General features: G+C 33.3%; 3 protein-coding genes and 1 pseudogene across 4 annotated transcripts; 1 reads left to right on the top strand and 3 right to left on the bottom strand.

The window, feature by feature from the left end:
* Positions 1 to 1,000: 1,000 nt before the first annotated feature.
* Positions 1,001 to 3,395, bottom strand: LOC140837315 (uncharacterized). Of its 2 annotated transcripts, none has more exons than XM_073203450.1 (3): positions 2,790 to 3,395; positions 1,974 to 2,365; positions 1,001 to 1,855 (listed from the first exon to the last, which is right to left on the bottom strand). In XM_073203450.1, exons 1-3 carry the CDS (start codon positions 2,923 to 2,925, stop codon positions 1,439 to 1,441), a joined length of 945 nt encoding a protein of 314 aa, XP_073059551.1. In that variant the 5' UTR covers positions 2,926 to 3,395; the 3' UTR covers positions 1,001 to 1,438. The 2 variants fall into 2 exon arrangements, with proteins under 2 accessions (XP_073059551.1, XP_073059546.1); XM_073203445.1 differs by having other exon boundaries at positions 1,008 to 1,855; positions 1,974 to 2,371.
* A 7,266-nt stretch (positions 3,396 to 10,661) lies between these two features.
* On the top strand, positions 10,662 to 13,448 carry LOC140837310 (hypersensitive-induced reaction 1 protein-like; annotated as a pseudogene).
* Positions 13,449 to 13,766: 318 nt separating this feature from the next.
* Positions 13,767 to 14,584, bottom strand: LOC140837302 (uncharacterized). Its single transcript, XM_073203431.1, has one exon. The coding sequence runs from the start codon at positions 14,392 to 14,394 to the stop codon at positions 14,074 to 14,076; it is 321 nt and encodes a 106-aa protein (XP_073059532.1). The 5' UTR covers positions 14,395 to 14,584; the 3' UTR covers positions 13,767 to 14,073.
* A 2,664-nt stretch (positions 14,585 to 17,248) lies between these two features.
* Positions 17,249 to 20,938, bottom strand: LOC140837294 (isochorismate synthase, chloroplastic-like). Its single transcript, XM_073203423.1, has 13 exons — positions 20,665 to 20,938; positions 20,329 to 20,523; positions 20,004 to 20,215; positions 19,765 to 19,882; positions 19,560 to 19,676; positions 18,824 to 19,111; positions 18,591 to 18,709; positions 18,444 to 18,501; positions 18,235 to 18,345; positions 18,019 to 18,103; positions 17,833 to 17,930; positions 17,646 to 17,738; positions 17,249 to 17,544 (listed from the first exon to the last, which is right to left on the bottom strand). The coding sequence occupies exons 1-13, from the start codon at positions 20,785 to 20,787 to the stop codon at positions 17,485 to 17,487; spliced, it is 1,677 nt and encodes a 558-aa protein (XP_073059524.1). The 5' UTR covers positions 20,788 to 20,938; the 3' UTR covers positions 17,249 to 17,484.
* Between the last annotated feature and the right edge of the window lie 1,061 nt (positions 20,939 to 21,999).

Genomic DNA, 21,999 nt, shown 5'->3' with positions numbered 1-21,999 from the left:
TTAAAAAATTAAGTAATTTTAATAATAATTATGTTGGTATTTGAAATATACCTAAAATAGCGTCATTTGAAATGCTTTCTCCAATCAAACCCTTCGCTCCATGTCCAAGTGCAACCTTAATTTGATTACTACAGGTCCTAACATTGATTCAGATTAAAGCTGTGTCCAGATACTTCTTTTGTAGCAACATGTCGATTTACATACACAAGTTGATTTTAAGAGAAATAATTACATGAACCAGATATAATTCGGTTTTAGATCAAGTAGACCATATGTGGATCCAACGACTCTACACTGCACATCATCTTATTGTGCATTGTAGAGGATTCTTCGTATGATTCAAATCCATCTACATTCAAATATTTGAGAAGATAAAGGTGAGACGAGTTAAAAAGACAACATAAAAAAATTAGTTTCTGTTCGAGTTGGATCACTATTCACCCAACATTAATTAAAAATCCTATGAATATCATATATCGATATGGAATAAAATAAAGACCAATATGTTATTTGTTGCCATCCGAGTCACATGCCACATTTGATTGTGCCTTTCCCCCAATATGTTCATAGCTCGTCTAAAGTCTTCATCAGAGCAGTACCTCAACTGAAACTGAAAGTTCTAAGTTTTGGGCTTGAATGGGGTTAGGATCTTGAAGGTGTCAGGACAAGATTTATGTAAATAGTTTGTGAAAATGTTTTTTAAAAATTATTCTCCAAGTAATTTTTTAAAGAATAACTAAAAGGTACTTTTTCATGTTTCCAAAATTAAAAAAAAAAACCCGGGTCGAATGGAATAGTTGTTCAAATTTTTTTGAATTAATAAAACCTTTTTTATAGAATAATTGTCACACATATTTATTCTTAAAACAACTTATAAAATCTTTTATAATATTTGGAAATAACATTTTAATAAAAACTTTTTATAAAGTGTTTGTACAAACCATATAATTATGGTCATGTATGTAAATAGTGGTTCCTAGAGGAGAAAAAGTACATAATCACTCGATTTTTTATAGTACGTCAGAATTTTTTCTACCAAGCAATACAAACTCAATACTTTGTGCTCCGCAACATATGCCGCTTCCAACACCTAAACACATTGTCTTCTTGATCGTGTCTTACGCTTCTATGAGCTTTCGGGTCGACAGTGCGGCGTATAGTCACTTCCTCCAAGAGATTCATAGCGCGAAAGAATTTGAAGAACAAAGAACATATTGATGTTCCGACACAGGACATGACCGAATGTTTGACATGAATTTGTACTCTCATTTCCCATCAAAATCAGATTCTAAGGGAGTCCAATCCACAAACATTGTGCCAAAACAAGAATACCATACGGGGTAGTAGCTATTTCAAACATAGCCAGAAAACGAACGAGTACTTTCATATACTGCAACAAAAAAACTTGAAGAAAACAAAACATATACACCAGGCGAACTCAATATGACCAGAAGCTAAAGCCATGGTCTTCGATCGGAAACCGTGAGTTTGCAGGGGGGCCGTGGCAGTAGCCTTCTTTGCTCTTTGGAGAGACGTAAGCTTGTTTCAAAGATTCATCTGAAAAATCCGTCTGATCAGGTTCAATCACTTGAGAAGAATCACCTGTTTCAAAAAGCAAAGAGAGTCTCTCATTATTGTAACATAGACTATCTGTACCGGTACTTGAATCACTCCTGGCTTCACTTTGGTCTTCATTTAGACATGCCACTGCCAACACTGTGTATCCTTTGTCTTTAGAGACCGCAGCAGATATGGGTTTTTCCATCCATGATTCAGATGGTCCTTTCATCATGCACGATTGCGAGTTTTCCTTCTCCTTTTCTTTAGCATCAAGATTTTCTTTGAGGTGAAAAACCTGCACGACAAACTAGTCAACACACAAGGAATACAACAATGTTTGAACATAAATTACTCAGAGCTTCTTCATCTCTCATTTAAATAAAGAACGCTTAGAATTGATCGAGCATCATCACCTCTAGATTGAGTTTCTCATTCTCCTTGAGAAGGTTATCGTAATTGTTTTTCAGGCAATTATATTTCTCGCTTAATGACTCATAATCAGTTTCTACTTTCTTTGTCCTCGACCGAGCCCTGCGGTTTTGGAACCATATTGCAATCTGTCGAGGCTGTAAACCGAGCTCTAAAGCGAGCTGGTTCTTTCTTTCTGGTTCGAGTTTATTTTCAGCCTCGAAACTCTTCTCAAGAAACTGAACTTGGTCCACCGTAAGACGCCTCTTCTTCTCAGGATGACTGAAATACTCATCCAAGTACTCATCTCCACTTATCTCTTCTCGTTCGACGAAAGATCGACAAAACAAGTTTCCAGACATGTTTACACTAAAAGCTCCAAAATTAACCATGGCACCTGAGCCTGAAACAGAACTCAATCAGCAATGCAATATATATTGACCCGTATCAAGAAAACAACAGCAACAACAATGACTACGGGGTGTGAATAAAAGGGAGGCTCAAAAGAAAGTTATCCTCTAATTTCATTATGTTCATAAAAATACGAATTTCACCAACTGACAACATTATGTTTCCTAGCACGGCATCTATTGGTCGCTCTTGCTGCTCCAAGAATCACATCTCAACTAAAACAATTGTTATCCAATATATATGCAGAAACAGAAAGGTATACAAAAACTAGCGAGTTAGTATAGTGAACTAAACTGTAGCACAATGATGCCGAGACCTTAAAACAGATTCGTCCCTCGGGGATGTGCTTCGAGTGGCTTCAACAAAAGTCAACGAAGTTATTTTGCTACCAAAAATCAATAAACACGTACCGGTAAAAGGATTTGAAGAAGCAGACGTAAAGATTGAATCAAAAGGCTGATCAAGAGAAGAAATCTTGACTTTCTGCTTCTGATTCTGAGCATGGCCACCATCACCACCACATATCGTCCCCCTACCCATCATCATATCTATATGTAGATATAATTTTTTTTTTTTACATAGAACAGCAGCAGTACAGAACAAGTGTGAAAATTTCAAGAATCGGCCACTTTTGCAATCGGTTCCGCTGATTTTACTTAATTCTACCGTGATAAAAAAAAAAAAATCGCAGGCCCTTCACCGGCGCTAGGCTTGAGGATTGGCCAAACTAGCAAGAGATGCAGATTTTGTGACGGAAAAAGCTTGTGATAATGATCTCTGTGATGTGAGAAGTGTGAGAACACCTGCTGCTCATCACTCCCATCATTTCTTTCATCTTTCCACTGCTAATATTTTCGAATAAATTAAGGAACAAACAATATGCGTTGTCCGTGAAGAATGTGGAGAGAAGCGTTAGCCGGAATCGGTAGCAGCGAGAGATCGATTTCTGTGGTTCTGTGAATCTATTCTTGGTACCACTATGGAGGAGAACAGAGGAAGCCAGTTTGATGACGAGTCAAATTATTACGGTATCGATTTCTAAATATATATTTAGCAAAAAAAGATTTCTTATTTTATTTTTATTTAATTTTTTAAATAGTTGTACTCATTTAATAGATGCATATCACAATCAGAAAATATATTTATTTGAGTACGAAAAATAAACGAAAATCTATATAATTGAAAGAACAACTTAGGTTAAAAATATTATGAAGCCAATATTATATATATTTGATTTTACTTATCCAAATTATTTTCTCTCATATTATATAAACAAAGATTGTAAAACTATATAATTGAAATCTTTAAGACAAAAATTACTGTGAGACAATTTTATGAAACATATATTTTATTTGAGTGATTTATAAAAAATAATAATTTTTATGTCAAAAATATTACTTTTTATTATAAATATGTTCAAGGTTGACATAACTCTTGTCAAGATTTATAAGATCTACTCAATCTTTAATCTATGAAACAATTATAACAAAATTTAATGTTCCATTTTTTTCAAAACTATAGCATTGAAATTTCTTTCCTTTTAAATTGGAAGTGATGAGCTGTTAGACCCTTATTGCACCACCATTTTGTCCATCATATCCATATGCGAATCGTACGAAATTATTTTATTTTGACGATATATGTTATACTGATTATAGCATCACAGTTGGATGGACGGTTTTTACCCATCATGGTTGATGAATGTAGCTATTGTGTATTTAATAATGCTTAATATCTGATTTCTCCTCAAAAGAAAAAAATTATAGCATCATAGTTGGCTTATTAAATCAATAACAAAAAATTATATGAGACAGACCTCATAGGTCGTATTTTGTGAGACAAATCTCTTATTTGGGTCATCCATTAAAAAATATTACTTTTTTATGCTAAGAGTATTACTTTTTATTGTGAATATCGATACAGTTAACTCGTATCACAGATAAAGATTTGTGAGACCGTCTTACAAGATACCTATGTTGGATCAATTTTATTTAGATGAGCTTATATGTGAATAATTATGCGTTGTGGATTGTCTATTAAGTTAAGCTCAAAATAAAGTGATCGATCGAGTTATTGGATTTTAATGTATCTAATAACTTGTGAGTCTTTAATGTATAGAGATATAAGTGTAATTTTTGTTTTTGTGATGGACTAAACAGAAATATCAGAAGATTATGATAAACATTATCTATATATATTGTTCATGGTCTCCAGATCTCGCGTTATCACGTTCCATATTCTCTCTCTCATTAAGAAAATAGTTATGAAGAGAAACTAAAGGATTTTCTCAAAGAAATAGTGCGTACATCTAGAATATCAAGATACGTTCTAAAAAATTCAGAAATATAACTTCAGGTACGCTTCCACTTAAATTTTCAATCAAATTCTTAATAATTTAACACTATGAATTATGCTATTTTTGGGTTTTCCCCATTAACCTACTCTAAACAAGTGCTGTGGACAAGACTTTTGATAGGCCTTCGAATCAGATAGAGACAAATTTAATCTAATTATTTATAAATTTGATAATATTTACCCCTTAAATTTTTTAAAAAACAAAACAATATTATTTTGCAACAATAAACTCCGTGTCAAAATGCTAAAATTCAAAATATGAAAACAACAACTATAAAACGATAAACGAAAATATGATCGTATATAGACATACATATCACTGAATAAAAGCAATATGTAACTAGAAGTATAAATATCGAGTATGTAAAATAATAAGAAACTAATAAATCAAATTAAGACCTGTATGAAATATAGTTTCTTTAAAACAGATTTTTCTCCTCCGAAAGTGTTTCGAGGATCGATACATACAACTGTTTCCCAGGTTACAACGACAAAATCATGTAGCAATTTATCATGAAGTAACTACATCAGAGAACTGAAAACGTGCCTTTATTTTATCATCAAAACTTATCGGAGACCAAATGAAAATCTAAAAATATGAAATGCAAGAGAAAGTTTGAGTGAGATCTTCAGTGTGCTTGTAAAAAAAATTATTTTTATATATGTACTGAAGAAATAAATACACTATTTATAAGCTCCAAAATGAACACCAAAAGTAATTAACCCAATTAATCTTGCAATTAACTCAAGAACGTGAGTAGCCAAAAATCTTCAATTAAATCAAGAATGTGGAAAACTAAAAGACACTTCTACAATCCTGAGTCATAGCTAACACTCATGAACCATGATTTTCATTCAAAATTTAAATTTAATTCCAATTTCCAGCGCTTACAGCCATGATTATTTCAGATATATATTGAACAAAACTTTGTATATACATCGTAATTTACAAACCACACATAGACATATCTGTCACTATATATTCAATAATATATATTTTGTTGACATTGCAGTTGTAACTCATGGCCAATCATCTGTCAATTAAACGAGGCCCGCTACATTTAATTTAATTAATTAATTAATAACGCAGTGTAGAACTTATTTGTATAAATAAAAAACTTATCTCAGGCATTTTCATGAGTCGTATTTTATGAGACATATATTTTATTTGGATCATCCATGAAGAAATATTACTTTTATGTTAAGAGTATTAATTTTTATTGTGAACATCGGTAGAGTCGACCCATCTCACAGATAAAGATTCGTGAGACGTCTCACAAGAGATCTAGTATTTGTATAATATAAAATTTTTTTTTTATTCCGATAACATTGATCGAGGTGAATAAATAAATGGAATGAAAGTTATATAATGGGCCATGCACACGTGGCTAGTGGACAAGTGTTAAATCTAGAAAGGACGACGAAGCCAGGTCCAGTGTATCCCGGATGATTAATAAAACAACCGACATTACATTATTCTATTCTTCAAACACCAACAACAAGAATATTAGTATTGATAGTAATTAATGACATTTGTAGTACAGTGATAATAGTAATAGATGTCGTCGTCGTTGTCATTATAGTATAATATAATGGTGACAGCGGTAGCGGTAACGGTAGCGGTAGCAGCAATGACAGCGACGGCGGCGGTAGTGCTATTCGGGATAGTATTAGTCGTTGACGTAATTGTAGAGGTGGGTAGTCGGGTGGTGGTGGGCGAGGACCGGATTTCTGTTGGCCGAGAAACTGGGCTTCTTTGTACAAGTGTTTGGACGGGCCTTTTTCATTACGGCCCAATGATATTGTTTCTATAAAGGGCCAAACGTTTTATTGACTTGGGCCCGCGAGATAACTGAAAGAATTGGGTTTTCACGAGATTTAGTTTAATCACATGGAAAGCCGACGTGATTGATGTTCATTATATACACTCTTGTTTTTTTTTTTAAATATATTGGTTACCCGGGAGTCAATCCTCAGTGTCAGTTTAATCTTTTCTCTCTGGGGAGATATTATCATAACCCCTACTTCACACCCGGTAATGCTAGACGCCCCATCCACGAATACTCTCCATACTTCCTCTTCATTGGGTTGGACCATTTCTGATAAAAAAATCTGACAGAGCTTGTGCTTTGATGGCAACCCGGGGTTTGTACTCGATGTCATATTCCTCCAACTCTACTGTCCACTTGATCATCCGCCCAGATACTTATGAGTGAGTCATAATCCTTCCGAGAGGACTATTGGTAAGAACATTTACCATGAATGAAAAACCCCTTTATATGGATAAGAGACTACTTGACCCACGTAAAATAATAAATCGAGAGTTGTGTATGAGTATACAAGGATATAAGGAAGATGACAGCAAACATCGACCACACATCATATCCTAACAATATTTTAGTGAGAAATATGTTCCACACGAAGATCGATCATGTGATATCGAAAAATAACTTCCCACGTCACTACAAATCTTACCAACTCAGCTATACCCTTGGACACCAATACTCTTTAGTTAATCAAACACTTGCGTGTGTGTTGTCTGTAAACCAAAAAAAAGGAGGGGGATTTTTTTTTTAAAAAAATTAAGAACCAATAAAAAAAACAATGTTACAAGATTAAAACATAACTTTGATAGATTACATGACTAATAAAGGAAAAAATAATAACGTAAAGAACTAAAATGACTATTTTCCTTTTTTTTTTATTTTGATTTCCATCTAGTTGGAATTTTGTCTTTTATCTTTAGGGTTGGATGAATAAAAAATGTAGTAATATTTCTAAATTTGTAAAGAAGTCACGAGGCAACCCAATCATACAACAAGCAAACGACAAAGGTGGCGGCTCCCACGATAGTGCCATCTTATTTCTTAAAACTTCAAGTAATTAATGAGATATTTATGTTTCTTCATCAAACATGTAATATAATCAACTAAGGGGGAAAAAAGGTTATAAGAGGTAAAATCCTATCATCGCAATCGAAAAAAATAACATTATGTTCGATTTAAATCTTTGTCCTATGCATGAAAATATTCACGAAAATTTGTTGCAAAAGATTAAGGAAAAAACTTGTGTGAGACGGTCTCATTGGTCGTATTTTGTGAAACAGATCTCTTATTTGAGTCATCCATGAAAAAATATTACTTTTTATGCTAAGATTATTACTTTTTTCCTGTAATATTTAGGCTTTGAATAATTAATTATCAAGACCTAATTAAATTCGTAATAAAATATAAATATAAAAAAATGTGTATGCCCATATTGCTAGTTCCTAGTTATTATAACTTGAACAATGTAAAATTTCTCCTTTTTGACTTCGGCAAAAGCTTTGGTCAACTTTGATAATATGTAGGTTCACTCCTCTGGATAAGATTAGACAACCTGAGTATATCTTTATTCCCCGGGCCTAGTGATGAGCTTTGTTTGCGTATTCGAAGATATTTAAGTAGTGTTTGCAAATGTTTTAGAAAAATAATTGCGAATTTGTTCTTTACAAAATTCGAAAAAATCTACAATAAATTTTTTAAACAATTTTTTTTTTTTTTACATTGGAGTTCACACATGCATGCATGCGTGTATGGCGCTACCATTTTTTCCACTAAATTTCAGACGATATAAAAATTATCAAATATATATAATTGAGTCTCTAGATTAAGATATCCAATATGATAATTAATTTTTTTTTGTGTGTTATTGCCTATAATAATATAATATAATTTCAATAATTTTTTTTAAATATACTTTAAAAATCATGTTAAATATAATATTATCGATCGATTTACTATCCCGTTGTCAAAGAATAATTATTTGTTAAAAATACATGGAAGTGATTTTTGTGATACAATCTTATTTTATTTCATATTCAATTAATATACGAGGAGTTGTCGAAGAGGTTTTCGATTTGGCACGAATTCGAATTTGTACGAGATATTCCGATCACCAATAAATTTGAAAACTTATTTCCGATTCCATGGAATATTGTCATAATTTTGACACTTTTATATGCTTAAATTTAAACTTATAAGAATATATGAACGCGTGATGGAGACAAAAACTTTGGAGATAAAGCGTGAAATTGATACAGCCTAATATGAAAAAGTCGCAATAATAATAATAATAAAATTTATCTTGAATGTGAGGCACAAGGTAAATTCTATGGTTCTTTCCTTCCTAATTTAATTCTCATGTCTTTTACTAGCATTGACTAATGAATACATTGACAAAAGTATATATTTAAATATATAAAATACATGTCGATTTGAATATGAAATATTTTACACTCAAGAAAAGAGATATTATTAATATTGAAATTGTGTTATCTTGTAATATTAGTGGACTCATTTTTTTTAAATCGTTGTTTGCTATGTTTATAAATAATAAAATAAAGAATACGATGATGAGAGGATTTTAACTAGAGTAATCTGTAAAGTCGGCCTGACCTGCTCCGTCAAATAGACTGGTTGATTTGATAATTTCTGAGTTCGACCTAGCTCATGAAATATAATAAAATATTGGTAGGTCTGATCAGCCCACCATACCATGCCAAATTGGTGTGTTGGGTTGCTAATTTTCCAACCCGTCCCACCCTGCTAAATGGAGGGTTGCAAGCTGACCATGGTTCAGTCAGCATGCCTACGTCTACACAGCCACACTTAAATATCAAGCAAATTCGCTAAATTTCAAGAAAATATTACAATCAAACTAAAAGACACCATATTTACTAATTATACATTGGCAAAAACTTGTGTGAGACGGTCTCACGGGTCGTATTTGTGAGACAGATCTCTTATTTGGGTCATCCAAGAAAAAATATTATTTTTTATACTAAGAGTATTACTTTTTATTGTGAATATGGGTAGGGTTGACCCGTCTCACAGATTAAGATCCGTGAGACGGTCTCACATGAGAACCACTCTTATACATTTATAATGGCCAAGTTTACTAAACTTTTACAAGAAGAGTATCACTCGTCTTCAACTCTGCTTCAATCAAATGTGAGGATTATTCACCTAATCTCATCTGGGATTTATCTTGATCAAAATTATAGAATTTAGAATATCAACAATAATGAGCCTACACACTTTTTCATTATTTATTCAACAATATCAAATCTAAAGAAATATCTCACAACCAGACATAATTAATATTTTTTTAAATAAAAAATTAACCACAAGATAATCCCAAATTTAAAAGATCAAACATATCGAAATATCCACTAATTTAATTAAGATATCAAAACAAGCCAATAAAAAATACTAACTAAGGAGTATATTTTCTAAAAAAAGTTATTTTCTTTTCTACAAATGTTATAATTCAAAACAGTAGCAACAAATTACCAAGCAGATTTGTTGTCTTTGCTATTATACACCAACCATTTGGAGGGACGCCAATTGGACGAGTAAACCAACGAATCATTGTATACTTCTTTCCACTGTCGATAATCAAAACTAGGACGACACGAATCTATTATTATGTCTATATTTACAACAAAAATTAATATTTTTGAAATAAAAAATAATATTTTTTTACCCCTAATAGAATATATATCTCATTAAATTGATCCATAATACTATTTTAGAAGAATTTTGTGAAATCATGTTAAATCGCAGCATCTAAATTACCTGAAATTATATGTTCCAAACTTTTGTTCAATATATACCAACTGAATTCTTTAGATATACCATAAAGTAACATCAAATAGATAAACTTAATCGTGTATTTTTTGTCATATTTTTTCCCTAATAATCTATTAATATTGAAAATCTAGTTTTGCATCAATGCTTCATGAGTAAATAGTCGTATTTATTAATTTTCAAATTTAATTATATAAATAAGTTCCATTATTAATCTAGTATGTAAATAAAAATAAGTAATATTAGATAATATAATTTTTTTTTAATCGGGGTTTAAAAGGTAAATTAGTGACTCTAATTCCTATGGCGTGCTACTCTATATAAATAACAGATTTTCGGAAATCTCCAACCATTCTCACTCGCGAACTACGAGTCTTCGTCTCTAGGTCTTCGTCTCCAGTGACAAGCTGTACTCTCTCTCTCTCTCTCTCTCTCTCTCTCTCTCTCTCTCTCTCTCTCTATTGCCTTTTCTTTTTGGTTTTGCGAGCGCTCAGAGTTCTTAGTGTATGATGGATCTGTATTCTTGTCTGAATTATATATTTGAAATTTTTGTGGGTTTGCTTCAGATTCTGAAAATCTGTTGAAAATTGAATTCTTGCGATTTGACTTATAGCGGGGGATCAATTTTTTGTTTGATTGTCTGTGTTTTGCTCACTTGCTTGCTAATTTATAAAGTTGCTATTTTTACTGCTGAGATTTATCGAGACCTGGAATTTCGTGCGGGGATCGATAGAGGGATTTAATTGATTTTTTTTCCCTCTCCACTCTTTATGGGTTTATCCCTAAAAAATTTCATAGCGTCCGTAGTGATAAAAACCCATAATGAGTGCAACTGAGCTCAGAACTTGAGCCCGGAGTGCAACCCATCGAAGAAATAGTAGATTCAAGAATGCGGATAATGAATTTTATATCGATTAATGAACTTGTTCTATTGTTATTTGATAGTTAGTCAAATTTGTATTGGATTACATGAGATTATATTATCTTTAGATATTCAGACTATAGAGTATAGTCCAATGTTCTTTATGGCGCCTCATCGAAAACAGGGTGGGCATCATGGTTCGAACTCTTAAATGAGTGGACCCATAGATTTCCGTCTATTTCAGATCAAACTTTAATCTTGGGAGAAACTGAAAATGAACTTTAATTATTTGTTCTGGGGTTTACAAGAGTTTTCAATTTTGGAAACAAGATGTTGTCATCTTTGGTGAAATCGCTTTGTCAATCCACCCTTTGTTGAAATATTTTGTCTGCTGTTATGTATCATGAATTATGATCTGAAAGTTATCTTGTTACCTGGAGGCTGGTTCTTCTATTTCATGGTTGGAGTTCGCTACTTTACCAACTAATTTTGCCAACGTATTTTCAAGAAACCAAATACCACTCCACCGGCGAATTGTGGGTCATTTTTTTTCCTTTGGATATCAGCTATTGTCACTTTTCCTTCAATCCTTCTAATCTTTGCAGGACATGGGAAATTTGTTATGTTGTGTTCAAGTTGATCAATCGACGGTTGCTATCAAGGAAACATTTGGAAAATATGCCGACGTCCTTGAGCCAGGCTGCCACTGTGTGCCTTGGTTTCTTGGAAGCAGATTGGCCGGCCACCTCACCCTCCGGCTGCAACAATTAGATGTCCGGTGTGAGACCAAGACAAAGGTTTCTTTTAGATAACCTTGAGCATAGTACAAAACCATATGCTTCAAAACTAGCTCACAACCACAAAAATGTTAATTTCATGATACATGAATATTTATTCTTAAATCTTTGATATGCTTCAGTCGGTATATAGGTTACAAATTGAATTTTTGCTGATTGTCATTCAGGACAATGTATTTGTCAATGTCGTGGCATCAATACAGTATCGTGCCCTTTCAGATAAGGCGAATGATGCCTTCTACAAGCTCACCAATACAAGAAGTCAAATTCAGGCCTACGTGTTTGATGGTACATTCTTGACCTCGTACTCAATAGTCGCTGTTCATAATGTATATATTTATTTATGTTGACTGCCCCCGTTTACTAAAATGCAACATCATCATACCTAGAACGTTTTTGTTATTTGATCATTCAGTGATAAGAGCAAGCGTTCCAAAACTCAATCTCGATGACACATTTGAGCAGAAAAATGAAATTGCTAAGGCTGTGGAAGATGAACTTGAAAAGGTAAAGTATTGAACAATGCTAACTGATCATGCAGACAGACTCGAACCCGATTCTTAACTTTTGACATTGGTTTGTGATGTTGTTGTTTGCAGGCAATGTGTGCTTATGGGTATGAAATTGTTCAGACGCTAATTGTCGATATTGAACCAGATGAACATGTTAAAAGAGCTATGAATGAAATCAATGCAGGTAAAATATTAAATACTGCACAAGGCCAAATTCGATCCAAAACATTCTCAAATACTCCTCAGTCCACCTGTTCTTTTGGTTGTCATGTTGCTCATTTATTCTCGACCCATTTTCAATTTAACAGCTGCTAGGCTGAGAGTTGCTGCTAATGAAAAAGCTGAGGCTGAAAAGATTCTGCAAATCAAGAGAGCCGAAGGTGAAGCTGAGGCCAAGTTTCTCTCTGGTTTGGGTATTGCACGCCAGCGTCAGGCAATTGTGGATGGATTAAGAGATAGCGTGCTTGGTTTCTCGGTTAATGTTCCCGGGACTACCTGCGAAAGATGTCATGGACATGGTTCTTGTTACTCAGTACTTTGATACAATGAAAGAAATCGGAGCTCATGCTAAGTCTTCAGCTGTATTTATTCCTCATGGACCTGGTGCAGTTCGTGATGTGGCGACTCAGATTCGTGATGGGCTTCTTCAGGTTTCTCACCCTGATTTGCTGTAATATCTCCGGTGTGTCGAGTATCTCGGTCTTGCATCTCATGTTACGTATAGTTTTATTTGTTTGCTTTTATGTATCAGGTGTTTCTTGGATGCATTTGTGGTTTATTATCATGTTTTGTATATGTGCTATTGCAGAAGTCTTGGATGGAAAAATTGTGTGTGTTAAAGCATCCTATTGTCTTCTCTATCTGTGAATTGTATAAAGATATGATTTATGTAAGTGATGAAATTTTGTTGACAGCTCTATTTATCGGTAAAATACGTTCCAAAAATTTTTGACAGTAAGACATTAAGATGTAACGATCATCGAATTGAGCGAATTATTATGTATATTTTCAAGGCAGTATTGCTCGCATGTCTTACTAACATATCTTTTCTGCCAATTATGTTTTTATGAATCACCACATTAAATATATAGGGCTGAACGTGTATTAGGACCGATCGTATGCAACAAAACAGGTCAATTGTTTCTCACCAAGTAGCAGCTAAAATTCTCTGTTTCATAGAAAACCACAAAGCAGTACTTTTATTTTCCTGCATAAGTGGACCTGAGAAATCACAGGTTAGACGTGTATCATCAGTAGATGTTGACACGCACATACGTTTCAAATCAACAGTTTGTTTTGAACTAAACAAATTACATTCCATTACTGCAAAAGAATCGATTACTATAAAACAAATTCCGCGACTCCTGCTGCGGAGTCAGGGAGATCACTAAAATCCAAGGTAAATTAATATCAACAAATGATATTGGCATGAGACAGCAGTGAACCATAAATATATGGTAAAAAGTTTAGAAAGATAGGGGGAAAAAAGAAGGGGGATGACTGCTCCACCGGCCATCTCTCTCCCTCCACCACACGCTTCATGCAGTTGCCGGAGGTGCATTGCTTTCAACTTCATTAATCATCTTCAAGATTTCGTCTTTCTTAAGCTGCATGTCTTGCATCTTTTGCTCGATCTTTTCGAGCTTCACCCTCAATTTGCTGGGGTCCTTTTTATTCTCAGGATTCTTATCCTTCTTCTTATCCTTTGCACCATCCTTATCTTTCTTTTTCTCGTCGATGTTGTCTTTCTCTCCATTTTCCTTCTCCTCGTTGTGATTATCCTTCTCCTTCCTTTCGTGTTTCTGATCTTTCTCAACTTCGGTTGCACTGTCATTCTTTGGATCTTCTGTTTCTCCCATTAATATTTGGACAAGATCAACTGACCTCTGCCATACAAAACAATCAGCTTAGAATCAAAGATTTTCATTTAAAGGGTTGAATTACAATATGCATCTAATCAACTGAAATATACAAGGATAGCATTTGAACACTTTCTAAACCATTTCTTTTCCTTAAAATGAAATATTATTTTAAATATTAAACAAGCATTTTTATAGAATAAAAAAGTTACACACACACACACACATATATATAACCTGAACTATCTTGTGATTTTGATGATTTTGGGTGTGTGTCATTAACAAGTACTGCATTTAGTTTATATAATCTCTCGAGCTCCAAAATACTTGTCCGATTATTGTGCATTTTCAAGCAAATCTTTGGTCTATAATCTTCTCCCTTAATTTATACTATAACTCCTACCCACAATTTCCCCCTTTTTCTGTCAATCCTCTAAAAATTGTTCTTTTTAATTTTCTTTCACCTCTTACTGTGTTAAAAAAAGCTACACTAATTACTTATGTCTACATTAAAAATGTATGTTCATCGACTCGTCTAAATTTTTTTATTCTCATGAATACAAAAAAAAAGTATTATTATCTTCAAATAGATAAAAGTGAATTGTATTTGTGTAAGTTACTAATTTATTATTAAAGAAGAAATTTTATATTTGAATTAAATTGTAGTCTAAAATATAATTATCATGATTATGTCACAATATATATGTCTTAAGTTAATTTTCAATAATAAACCGTAAGACAGTAAATTCTTCAAAAATATTTATGTTTGACTATACATATGTCGATTACATGCACCGATACACCGTAATTTTTTCATTAAATTATATATAAAAAACAAAAACTAACTTATCTTCAAATAAATTATTGTTGAATATTAACACAGAAACAAAAATTTTTTAATAAAAATTTGAAACAAGTGATTATTGACTTTCGTTTGATATATCTATATTATCTATATCTATAATAATAGTAACTACTATAAATATATGACTTTGTTTGTATCGCTAGGTTCATATGTACATTGTTTGTATTCTCGGTTCGCCCCGAATATATATGTTACTGATAAAAAATATTATTTTCTTGTTTAATTTTACAACTACTATGATGTTATTAATACTAATTTGTGGTCTGGTTTCATATGTAAAGGTCTGAGGAAGGTGACAATAGCCCTAGGAGAGGGTTGAGAAAGTACGATGGTGCATGCATGGCCACAAACCCTATTGATCAATATTGGAGATGTGTCAAGAATTGGGATAGAAATCGGATGAAGTCGGAGGAATGTGTGCTTGGGTTTGGTCGTCACACGACAGGAGGTCAAGCCGGAAAATGTTATGTCGTGACCCATCCCTCAGACAACGATCTCCGATCCTGAACCCCAAACCAGGAACTCAGTGACATGCTGTGATACAAGCACAACACAACCATTAGGGATCACATTTGCACATGATATGGTGATCAGACTGACCCAGGAGCTTAAATAATTTTTCATTTATTTTATAAAATATATTGACGAATTTTAAATAAAATTAATTAATTGTATAGAAACAGATCCCTAGTTGTGTTTAAATATATTTTAATTTAATTGATAATACGTAATATAAATCTTATTAAAGTAATTTTTTTAAGAAAAAAATATTGTTGTAAGTGATCCACATTTGATGATAGAATAATATATATTTTTAAATAAATTGATAATGTAATTAGATTAGGTAGCTAATGGTGAAGTAGTATTAACGAAATCAAACCCATCAATTGGTGTAAGTCCACATTTTGTTGGATCTTGGGTTAATTTTAAAAAGTTGGCGATTACGTTTCTTATTTTTCAAATTGCTCACAATCATACATTTATAAACAAGGATAATGATTTATTTCTGTCCATTAACTTGTTCTATTTTGGATTTTTGTTTCTTACCTTGTCAAATTTTGGTTTTGACACAATTATTTTTAATTTTCAACTATTTTAGTCCAAACATCGTCGTTGAATATGACAAGTCAGCAATTTTCGATGCTAGGTGTCACGCCCGAGACTCGCGCTTGTGTGACTACACAATGAGTCTCTATAACAACTAGTCTGTATCCATCGTCGCTTTACGAAAATAATTAACTCAAATTGCTAAAAAGTTCATCGTAACTCATTATAAACTAATTTTAAATCTTTAATTTTATCGTGTGAGACAAGAGGTATCACACTACGTCAGTATTTTCTAGCACCATTTACAATGAGTCAATGACACATCAACAACTAAACCAAAATAACCGAAAATTAAAAGATAGTATACCAAAACCCAAAATTTAATAATTTAGTGAACCAAAACTGAAAAATAAATAAATCAGTGGATCAAAATACCATGTTCCTCATGTATTCTGGGAGCGACTAACAAATTTTTTAAAAGCTTGACCGCCAACTTCATGCCATATTTGACCAACTGATCACACGTTTACATGCATATATATTTAACCAACTGATCACACGTTTACATGCATATATATATCAACCCCACTGCATCACTACACGAATACATGTGGATTTAACGATTTAAATTATATATATATATATTTGCCGAATATTAAATATTAAGGATATAACCTGACCAAATTAATTGTTGCAAGGTCTACGTAATGTTAAGAATTAATCAATTCTCTCGAGCTTGAAATTAATATAGGCTGACATATATATATATATTTTAGATTAATTGTGGTGTGCAGCATGCATAAACCCAATAAATTCATGACGCCAGAACTCTTTGATGTGACGCTGAAGCCAATATGTTTTTACGGAGATGAAAACCAGATAATTAAAACTCAAAATGAGTTTCGTACCATTTTTTGATAATCAAATGCTTATTCATTTGATCAACAAAGTGATGGATCAAAGGAAATAATATATATATAGAGAACATAATCTAATTTATTTGTACACTATATATGTATATATATATATATCTGAATATTGTTTGATATTTGCCCTTACACAAGGAATTAAAAAATTGTGTGATCACAATTATTTGTCTAATTGAATTAAGCTCCATCTGCTCAGGTATTCCGAAATAATACATCTGCCTGAACTTCTTCCTTGATTAATTCACAAGTTTAATGGTTTCCACTACTTGTTACCATGACAGGCTCCTCACGTTTCATCAATTTTGTGAACTGTTCAATATTAACAAAACAAGACAAACTAATATTTTATTAATCTCAGAGAATTAAGGGTCCGACAATATTTGAGCTCCAGTTGAAATATTATTACAAACCTGCGAGGTTTTGAGCTCCAGTTCCTTCCATTCCATGGCCGATTTACTTCCTTCTACTATCCCAGTTCCGGCGTAGAGTATAGCACCGATATCCTAACAAATCGAACCAAGATCGTAATTAGCATCGATCATGCACGACTACTTTTGTTATAAACTATCATTTTTATGCAAAGTATCGTATGCTCACCTTGCCGACCAACGCTGATCTTATTCCAACAGCAAATTCACTCTCTGCACCACCGAACCATCCGACAGGACCAGCATACATGCCTCGGTCGAAGGATTCTGAAGAATTATCCGAATTATAAATCGAACACGATCTTGCGTTTTTGAACTGAAAACATAAGAGCTATGTGCATGTATCGATCCTAACCTGTTTCGGTTATAAAAACTCGTGCTTCTTCCATGGGTTGTCCGCATACAGCGGGTGTTGGATGGAGAGAAGACAGAATCTTGAACTGAAAATTTATATTCACGATTATAGGATTTATGAACGTCCCAAAAAATTGAAAATGAAGAACCGTAAAAAAAAAAAAAGGTGTCATGTAATTATAAAAAAATATGGGAACAATTAGTTATAAATAAATACCTCATCATCCTCTCTGTGAAGTGTGCCTGTCAATTTAGCATAAAGATGTTGTACTCGTGGAAGTTTTCGTAGAGCTTTGTTTGGTTCGACCACTGTGCTGGAACATATAGCCTGAAAATTCAAGAATTTGAAAATCAGACGATGTTTTAGTTAAACTTTAAATATGAAAAGGAAAGATCGTTTCTCTACTTATTGAAATCTCGACTTACCTCGAGTTTTCTTCTTATACTTTCTCGTACTACAGCGAACTCATGGTGATCTTTGGGGCTGCGAATGGTTAAAATGGAAATAATTTATTTCGAATGCTTCAAGAAGCTAGCAATATATTTAGTCGAGATTGAGAATAGAAAAATGACCTGGAAAGCAAATCCTGTCCCATTTGTAAGTCTAGAGCCTCGGTTGCACCTCTAGCTCGTGTGGCAGCCAGCGCGTCGCTGCTAACGATAATCCCATCTCGAGAAAACAGTCGTTCAGGCTATTAAAATTTAAAAAAATATATGTTACTACTATATCTTCACAGCAAATTTCATGTATTAAATGGTATTCAAAGAATTTCATAATAATGAAAAAAAATATATGAACTACTCACAGTGTTTCCAATGAATGCAGGTGCTTCGGGAGGTTGAAGGCAAAATTGATACGAATTTTTCCCTTCAGCCTGTAAGTACTCCAACCATATTAAGGGGTCAATTTCTATGTTCGCTAGCACTCGGCTGCTACGCGCGAGTACGACCTTATTCAATGCCGAATCTTTGCTCCTGATCATACTTAAAGCTTGATTCACAGCTGAATCCCAAGATATTTGGTTGGGAACGTGTGTTTGATCGAGCAAAACGGCTGGAGTCGCGTTATTATTTAGGTTGATAACTGGGGAAAGCTGCAGCAAAACGTTGATAAATAGATTGAGTTAATAACATGAAACATATATGTGCAAATAAAAATTATTTAATTACTGTCGAAATGAAATATTCAGGTATAAAACGACTGTAGGTTCGACTCTCAAGCTCAACTTTTGATAAATGTGGTAAGCAACATGAAGTCGGTGCGTATAATATAATTTTGAAACCCTAAGTACCCTGCATGCTCCTTTATATTTCATTAAGTTCATCTTGGTATATGCTTATTTCTTGGCCTTTATTATATATTAACATCCAACGTCGAATTCCCATGTGTACAGCGTGGCCACCTGGGTGCTTTTGGTGTCGGACTTATGTGAAAGAGGACAAGTTAATTAACTTATAAACTGCTATCTGCCCCCGCTGTTCTAATTAAAGAACTTTGAGGTAATAGGAGAAGTGGTTTCTAAAACGAAGTGGCTAGGCTACCTGCAACATTGTGTCCTCAAGTGCAGCAACGGCTTGTTCGTATGTCGTCGAGAGGCGATTATCCCAAGCAACGGTTGCTGCAAGCATTGAGCATCCTTCAAACTCATCAAATTCAACCTGTATTCATCATATATTTTTATCAAATCAGAGATTGTATTCTTGTGAGATTGTGAAAGCACGTAAAGGGTCTTAAAAATGTTCTTACTTGAGGAACCATGAAATAGAAGGAACCAAAATCTTTCCATTCGGGGGAAATATTAGCCCTGGCATCAAAACGCATCCCTCCATAAGCACGGATCAAAGGACACGTTTTCGATACGAACCTGAGTTTAAACACAAACACGGTTTCAACAAATTATAAACTCGAACAAACTTAATTAAGAAGTTGTTAGATGCTAGCTAGGTCAGATAATACGAGAGAAACGAGAAAAATAATTATGACACCTTTTGATGGAATGCCAGTCATTCAAAGAGAATGCATTGAGATGGCGGAATGAAACTGCAGAACCGAAGCCAGCAACACTGACTAGATTTTCTTGACGATCGTAGGAAGAGATGACGTTAGATTCTCGACCGGAGAAGTAGGTATGAGGAAGAAGAGGGTTGTTTTGAGAACGAAGCCAGTCTAGTGCTTCTATGTGTTGTTGAATGGGCACCTACGCAAAACCCTCACAATTTTTTAACTCAGAACTAATGGTAGTTTTTAAAAAATAATTGACCACGAAAAGGAGTTTCTTGGACACGTAGAAGTTAATAAGCATGTACGTACCTCAAGTCGGATTATCCCCGATTCAAGTTGTGAAGGGTTCGATTTCAAGTCGTAGATTGCCGAGTTGAGGCGATCAGCAGCTAAATCGGGGGTAGGAGCCATTGGAAATGTTTTAGTTTCAATGGTGCCGATAGGAGCTCTTGGATCGTCGACTTGGCAACCATTCATAGATAGTGAAGATAACTCCTTATATTTCTGTATGCATTCGTTATTTAAAAGAAATAAATAATATAATCAGATGTTTGCATGAAATCCCAACTCTATGCATGAAATGAAAACAGAGACATATTGCATTTTCTTCTTTTACAAAAAAAAATACCATCTTTTAGTTCTTACACTATTCGAGAAATGAACTGAATGTTTTGCGAATATAGTCGGCGACGACGAAGATGAGGATATTTTCCTCGAATCGATGTCCGAGGAACGTGAAATACAGTGCTTATAAGCAACTCCTGCCATGGATTTAAACGACAACTTTTGACACTCTTTAATATGTGTTTCTGTGTGCTTTGGTGTATTGCCAAAGTTGTGAGCGATACAGAATGGAACTTGAATTGGTATTTATACAAGTAAACACCTATGCTTTAAGCTCAAATTCACGCCACACCTGACTTCAAGTCATTAAGTTCTAATAATTCTCTGAATACGTGTAGTGTATTAATAATATCATTGACTAGCCCCATGCTCCCACTAATATATACTGAATACATTAATAATAAACTCCCCATAGAGCATAGAGGGATCAAATTAAAATTTACATACCTTTTTTAGTAAAAATCTGATCGAATTAAACAATTTCAATAGTAATTGTGGCGGATTTCAGATACACCCGAGATGAGTGTTACTTGAAAAAGTAGGTCTCTTGCGAAACGGTTTCACGAATCTTTATCTTTTTATATTACAATAAAAAGTAATATTTTTTCATGGATGATCCAAATAAATATTTGTCTCACAAAATACGACATGTGAGACCGTTTCACACAAGTTTTTTCTTAGTTGAAATCGTTAATCAAAACTTTTTCTGAATCGAATTCATCAATCCAAGCATAATATAAGGACATTTAATTATTTAGACTTCCTAGCTAGGTAGCATATTTTTATACACTCTGGAAGGTAATTTTTTTTAATGGTTGACCAAATCTAAATAACTAGATATCCTGCAAAACGAAGCGATGAATTTGATTCATCGCACTTATTAATTAAACTCTCTTGAAATCGATGTATCTTTATATTTTAAACTTGTTCAGTAACTAACGTAAAATTCAAATTTGTACGAATTTTCTATCTTCATATCCTTTGATTTTCTCAGATGATATTTGATAACATAAGCAACACAACTATTGTACAAAATAAAAGTAAAATAAGTTACGCGGATTTAAAGAGAGATTTTGAAAATTACGCAAAGATCAATATTGGTCAATAAAAGATCAATTTTAACTTATTGAACTTTCGAAAAGGTCTATATCTTTTCATTAAAACTTGTAATTTTTTTTTATTTTTTTGAGTCTTTGGCCTGCATGGTACACACATACAAGAATTTTTTTATTATTTATTTATATTTAAACAAAAAAAAAAAAGCATGGTCCACTCCAGGTAGCATTGGTCATCTGCTGTTGTCTTTAGTTGATTATAGGATTAGTTAATCTATATTTGATTATATATTATTTGACT

Source organism: Primulina eburnea, chromosome 1, assembly GCF_022965805.1.
Source record: "Primulina eburnea isolate SZY01 chromosome 1, ASM2296580v1, whole genome shotgun sequence".
NCBI lineage: Eukaryota > Viridiplantae > Streptophyta > Magnoliopsida > Lamiales > Gesneriaceae > Primulina > Primulina eburnea.
This window is presented reverse-complemented; position numbering and strand designations above follow the sequence as displayed.